Source organism: Glycine max, chromosome 19 (genome assembly GCF_000004515.6).
Source record: "Glycine max cultivar Williams 82 chromosome 19, Glycine_max_v4.0, whole genome shotgun sequence".
Taxonomy (NCBI): domain Eukaryota; kingdom Viridiplantae; phylum Streptophyta; class Magnoliopsida; order Fabales; family Fabaceae; genus Glycine; species Glycine max.
Window position 1 is genome coordinate 42,892,080 of NC_038255.2, and position 7,743 is coordinate 42,899,822.

A 7,743-nucleotide genomic window follows, 5' to 3' on the forward strand; every position below is an offset into this window, starting at 1 on the left:
TGGTCATCAGTTGCAGGTAGATTTTTGCTATTTATATAGTGTCTTAGTCAAGTTATATGATTCTGATATACTTAATTGACGATTATATTTTAAAACCAAACCTCTGAATTCATTTGTGTCCCAACTTTATTTAATCTGCCAATCGGGACAAAGACTGGTTCCATCTAGCACTAAAGTAGACAGAGGATTTTTTTTTTTTTTGGTTTTTGATTGTTGTGTTGTGGCAAATCATTAGCAATGGAAAGCTAAAGAGTACTGAGCACCGAGTTGTGACAAAATCAGCTAATGCTCATAATTTCATCATATGAACAAATATGTGATAAAGTATTAAGAACCCAGTTGCATAATTATGTAGGCTATTGCAATTGCAAAATCTGCAAGTAATTAACAATTGCCACAATATTGAAACCAATGGTTAAGCAAAATACTTAAATTGGTTTTATATATTTTTTCTGCAAAAAGACGTCAGTGATGATTGTACAGAGTATTCACCACAAGGGACAAGGGAGAAATGAAGATGCAGATCGTCACGCTGCTACGTTTTCATGCATTTTTTTTTTAATTAGACTTGACTTATTACTATATGATAACCTTAGAAAAAGGTTTGAGTTGACATCCACAGAAATTAAACTAATGCAGATCTATAAGGCAGTAGGTTGTTTCAACCTAAAACGATGATGTAAGATGATGGCTATTGGAAATTCTATTGAAGTTCAATGTTTCACCTTAATTAGAATTCTATAAACCACGTGATGAAATTAATCTAATATTTTCACGTCTCAATCCCACCCTTAAATTAATACATATTCTTCTCACAAGAGCTTCCACTATAAAATTGAACTTGGGATTAGTTTAGGGAAACAAGTGGCTAGGGTTGTACAAATGGATATTTTTCTATATCCAAATTTCTATTATATATTGCTAATAATGATTCCATTAGCATTAGCACAAATTTGATATGCACGGTTCTTCTCACCATACCATCTGTCCTATTAGAACTAGGGCATAAAAAGGTTAACTTTCTTTATGAATAATCCAAAATTCCAAAAAAAATAAAATTGCATAGATGACAGGCCTTTAGCAGTGACTGATCACTATGTGATCCACATACGTTGAACTCTACAACCAATCTCCATCATGGGGTATCTTAAAGGTTAATTTTTCTCATCCATTGAATGTAATCAACCTGAGGTAAATTTCTACAAATGGCCAAGACTACATACATTGTTTTCTCAATATAAAAGGCCAAGACAAGTTAAAGATTCATTCATAAGTGTGACAAAAATGGAGGATTTAAAGGAAAAGGTCAATGAAGGGGAACCAACGCAAATTAAGTATAGAGGAGTACGTAGGAGACCATGGGGAAAATTTGCTGCAGAAATTAGAGATTCAGCTAGACATGGTGCTCGTGTGTGGCTCGGGACATTTAACACTGCTGAGGAGGCCGCAAGAGCTTATGATCGTGCTGCCTTTGAGATGAGAGGTGCTACGGCCATTCTCAACTTCCCAGATGAACACCCTCCTTGCAATGTGACTTCTCTTAGCAAGAAGTCCTCATCATCTAACACTGAGATTGGTAAACAAGTTGTGGTATTTGAGTGCTTGGATGACAAATTGTTAGAGGAACTCCTTGATTGTGATGGGGAAAACCATCAATGAAAACTTGGATTATTAGGAAGATAAGGTTCAACTTTTTAATCCTAAATTGGTATGTAGTGCTTGTGTACAATTAAATACAGTAAAGTTGCTTAGTGGTTATACAATTTTTATTCATGAATTACATGTATTTTTTTTAGGACTGTAAAATTTGAGTATTTTCACCTTGCGCTATTGTGAGAGGAAAAAACAGAGTTTAGTAATGTATGTTGAATGCAAGATGGAACTTGTAAGTTGTAACTGTATGTATCCTATTCCTAGATACCTGAGCATAGCTACAAGGTAAGGATCTTATTCCATTTGCATTACAAAACACAATAGGTCCCAATCAACCATTACCTAAGTAGGCCAACTAGCTAGGCTACAAAGTGCCTCTTTATTCTAAAACTAACTAGGTACCCGCGTACGGGTTATTCCGACTTTAAGGCATGTTCAAAATACATTTATTATAAAATTAAATATTTTTATTGAGATAAATATCATTAACTAATTAATTTCTAAAAAATGACAGAAAGAGTTATGTAAATAAAAATTTATTAGCTATATTAACTAATTATAGCAAAGTCCATTAGTTGTAATAAGTACTTAAAAATTTCGATCAAATTTCCAATAAAAATTTATAATGATATTATATGTCATAAGTATATTAAAAATAATAATATAAAATTAATTTAATTTAAAAATAAATATTTCAATTTATAGTAAAATTATATATTTTAAAGATATAATAAAAAATTATTTCAATTTTCATTTTGGATAGTTATATTTTAGATTTAACAATCATTGTATAATTCAAACAGGATTGTCTCCCATGAATAATATTTAAGGTCTTTATCATAAAAAAATTAAAACTATTTTATGATTTCTAAGTAAACATAATTTTATAAGATAACAAAGTGAAAAAAATATTGTTGGATTTTTTTATATGGAGTTGTATAAAATACTCGTAGAAAGAGCATTGTCACTAATAATGATTCTCCCATAATGGTGTTAAGCATAATTATTTCCCGTGATACTTGCAATCTATATCATACAAAAATAAAACTAATCTAATTTATAATATTATTGAACAAGCGATCTAAAACTATTTTGTAATCGAAATATATTTAATAAATTAGTTTTAATATATTTACTATATATATTTATGTAAAAAGTTAACATTATTTTATAATCATTAATCAACTAAATTTTCGTATATGAAGTAATTAAACATACAAGCCAAAATATTATTATGTAATAAATTAATTAATTATATTTAAATTCTTTTTTAGTATAAAATTTTTTAACCTCGTAATATGAATATTATTCAACTAAATTTTTTTATGAAATTGTTTAAAATTATTTATACAACTACTAAATAAAAATGATTTTATAGAATTTCAAAGTAAATAAAAATATTGTGTGGAACCTTTTTGTATATAATTGTGTTAAATATTCAAAGAAAAAACTTTATAGAGCATGATTGTCTCTTGTAAATGATAGTTGTAGCGCATACCATAAAAAAATTATTTTAATTTATAATATTATTGAGTACTTGGTATGCATTTGTGTGAAACACTCAAAAAGAAAATTTTGTCATCCATATTGATTTCAAGAATGATTATCTCCCATAAATAATATTTGTTGTATCTATCATAAAAAACTAAAACTAATTTAATTTATGACATTATTGATAAATTAATTTAAATTATTTTATAATAAAATATATTTAATATATTAATTTTAAATATATTTAATATGTTAATTTTAAATATATTCAAAATATTATTTTTAATATATTTACATTATACATATTAACTAATTAGTTATAAATTATTTTTTAATATAAAAATATTTATCCTATAATATAAAAATTAATCAAAAAAATTTATTGGTTAAATTATTCAAATTTAGTTTATACCATTTTTAAATAAAAATTATTTTCCCTTAAAAAAGGTAAAAATGATTTTGTAGAATTTTAATGTAAAAATAATTTAAGTTAATTGAATTGTAATTAGTTTTAATAAGTAATAAGTAACTATATAAATTTATAACTCAGTTAATATAACAATAACATGCTTTTATATAATATTGAACATAATTTTATATGTAACTTTTTTGTTAACTTTATAGTATTTTTTTAGTGTAACATGTACTATCTTATAAATATCAACATGATTCCTATAAATGATAAACAATAAAATGATTTGATCAATTCAAATAGTTTAAAATTTTACTATTTTAATTTAAATATGAAGATAAGTTAAAAATATATTGATAACATGGTTTCATCATTTAAAACAATGTCATTTGATAGTAAAAGAGTAATATAATTAAAGATGTTGTTGAATCAGTAAAAATATATTTAACCAATCATGATTCATATTATTTCAAAAATAATATATATATATATATATATATTAATATAATTAGTTTTAATAATTTTTTAATTGAATTAATTTTAATAAAAGGCACAAAATTAATATAATATAAATAAATGACACAATTAACTAAGTTCAATTAAATCAGGAAAAATAATATAATCATTTTTAATATAATATAAATTATTTTTTCATAAATAAAAGACATAAAAAGTAGTATATATATAAAACAAAAAAGAGTACTTATTAAAAAATATTATGTGTAAGTAAAAAAAATTGAAAAGGAAAAGAAAGGAAAAAAAGAAAGAAAGAGAAAGAAAAGAGAAAAGAGAAAAGGTAAAAGTTAAAAAGGAAGAGAGAAATTTGAGAGGATAAAGATTTCACCAAAAATAACACTTGTTATAGAAGAGATTTAATTTTCTCAAGATATATTAATTTGCTAGTACTATGTATTATTTTTCTAGCCCTTCTCTTTACCAAAATCACCTTTAAAATAATTGAAAGTGGTTATTTTTTTCTTTTCAGTTAATTACTTTTTTTATAATTAATTAATATGTGTTATTCTTTTTTTTTTTCAATCCATATATAAAAGAGAGAATACATTTTCTTAACATTTACTATAAAATAAGTAAGGATATTTTAGTAAAAAAATAATTCATACAAAAGATAATTTGAAAAATGTTATATAAAAAAGATAAAGAATATTGACAAAAAATTATATTTGGGGAAGAAGGGAGTATGTTTTTATGTAAAAAATAACATTATTATATAAATATTTATATACAAAATTTCAGTACATGAAGTTATTAAACATAAATTAAAATATTATTTTGTAATAAATATATTAATTAATTGAATTCAAATTAATATTTAGTTAAGAAATTTTAACTTTTTAGTATAAGTATTATTCTCGTAAAAATAAAAATAAAAAAATAAAAAGACCTAGAGATAAAAAGAAAAAAGAAAAATATATATATAAAAAAAAGACTAACAGACGGCAAAAAGAAGGAGAAGAAAAATATAGAAAAGGAAAAAAGAAAAAAAAGAAGAAGGAAACCGGAGGTGAGAGTGGGAGAACACAACACGTGGATGGAGGGTAAAATTTTCTCAGGATATGTAGACTCCAACATAAAAAAATAACTCGCACCACCTGCTTATACATCACCTCGTAACACTAATGACCCCTGTAAATAGTGCTAACCTCACCCACCCATTTTCAAGAAGAGTAATAATATTTACATTAAATTATTTATTTGGTATTTATAGTTTTACAATTCTTATTTTTTAGTTTCTATAGTTTTAAAAGTGATTTTTTTAGTTTTATATTTTAATTCTTTTTTAGTTCCTACAGTTTGAACGTGATTTTTTTAATCCTTGTAATTTACATTTTAATTTTATTTTAGTCCCTATAGTTTGAAAAGTGATCTTTTTAGTCCCTATATTTTATATTTTAATTTTCTTTTAGTCTTTGTCATCAAAATAATATTATCAATTATAATTAACTATAAAAATATTAGTAAGTAATTCGTAACTAATTTATTGTAAGATAATTTGTAATAAAAAAATAGTTGATAATTTATAACTAATTTGTAGTTAAATATTTTTATATTTTTTTTTAGTATGGACTAAAAGATAATTAAAATACAAATTATAGGGACTAAAAAGATCACTTTCAAACTATAGGGATTAAAAGAGAATTAAAATACAAACTATAAGAATTAAAAAGAATACTTTTAAACTATAGAAACTAAAAGAGTATTAAAATATAAACTATAAAAAATAAAAAAATCACTTTAAAACTATAGAAACTAAAAAAATAACAATCTTAAAATTATACGACCAATTGACTAATTTAATATAATTTTTATATATACTAATAGTCATTTAACTTTTAAGGTTATGATATTGTAATTAAAAAAAGTTTCAATTCATATAAATTTAGACAAAAATATTCTTAATTTTCAAATTATACTTGTGATAAATTATCCTACTATCTATAAATAACAAATATATTATACCAAGTACCAACCCATTTTTATGATTGACGTATGTTTTCAATACTTCATCCTCTTAATTATATTTAAAGATATTATTGTTTTTTGAAAGAAAAAAAACAAAAAGCTAAAAAACATATCAAAATCTTTCCTTCTCCCTCCAAGATATACATAAAATATTTCCATATAAGAGCTAAAATTGACACTAATACATTAATAAAATTGGACGGAAAGAGAACATATATTAATTTTTTTAAATTAGACATTTTAAAAATAGAGGGATCAAATTGAATAATAATTGACAAAATAATTTATAGGTATTTGTAATCTTTAACTAAGTGTTTAATTCATCTTAAAATTGTTTTAGATCAAATTAAAACAATATACTTTTTTAAAAATACCGTATTTCTTTTATCATCAGTTTTTGATTGGTAAATCCTATTCTTAGCAATTCGGGGACCAGTTGGGTTTTTAAAGTTAATGGAGTAATTCATTGGTTGGGATCAATTCCACTTATCTAATATTTAAATCCAACCAATTAAAATTGGTTTAGACTTATCTAATATCTAAACCGAATCAATTAAGATTGGTTTAGATTTTTTTTAACTGTTTGTTTCCTTTTTCAACTTTTATACTAGAAAATGTGGGATTAAGATTGATAATGAATCAAATTAACTTGAATATAATTTTAGACTTGATTTAATAATAGATTCAGTAGACTTGGTTAATGAATCAAATAAATTAAATTTGATCATTAAAAATTGATCTCGATAAATATACGTTTAACTTGGATTATGTATAGGTCGATTCAATTGGTTTATAAACTTGTTCAATATATATTTATATTAATCTCTCCCTATATATATGTGTTAAATAATATATTTTATATACTAAATGCATAAAATTCACTTTTTAATTAATTTCATATTATTTTTATTTTTTTATGTAATAAATAAATAAAATATTTAAAATAATTATAATTTAAAATCAAATCAAGCTAACAAGTTGAACTCAACAGTTTGAAAGCCTGAATGGATTAAGTTTGAACTAAAAAAAATGTTCATATTAAATTGACCTTCAAGCCGGACTTATTCTTATATGAGAGTTAAGTCAAACTGTTCACTCAACTCATTTCCAATCTTATTGTTTATCATAAGAAGGGTTGAGGTGCTTCGACGAAAGAAGGAAACTTGAACAATGACACATCATTGCATGCAACAAAATCTTGAAAAAACCCTACCCATGTCCTGCATGCAAAGATTCTCATGGCAATCATTCACACTGGACTGACAATTCTACGTGAAGAGCGAAGGGCGGCGCGGTTCACCTATTCGTCCAACCTTGGTCTACCATTGAATCAATTACTTCAATTCTTTGAAATTGCGTTATTTGACTCACGTGTGAAAAGCACTTTTATACTACTAAACCTACGAGCATTTAATGAGAACCAGGTCCAATCATTTATTTATGTCAATTACATCATCTTGTTATAATTAAAAATCAAAGACATCCTCCTTGTCCACTATTCTTGACCAAACACTTGTTTAATTAACTCCCTCCCATTTTGAACATCGTTATTTTATAAGCCATTTGTTAATTTACCTCCCAAATCCTACACGCTTTCTCTTTTCATCGGATATATAAAGTTCAAAGCACTCAAATATTCTACGTAGAAAGCGCAGTTAAACATACACACAAAGAAGTTATTATACTTACATATTTTTCATCTTTGA

General features: G+C 24.3%; 1 protein-coding gene across 1 annotated transcript; it reads left to right on the forward strand.

Annotated features, from left to right (window-relative positions):
* The first annotated feature begins 990 nt into the window (after positions 1-990).
* On the forward strand, positions 991-1,896 carry LOC100800069 (ethylene-responsive transcription factor ERF095). Its single transcript, XM_003553444.5, has one exon. It carries the CDS (start codon positions 1,285-1,287, stop codon positions 1,657-1,659), a length of 375 nt encoding a protein of 124 aa, XP_003553492.1. The 5' UTR covers positions 991-1,284; the 3' UTR covers positions 1,660-1,896.
* Positions 1,897-7,743: the final 5,847 nt, after the last annotated feature.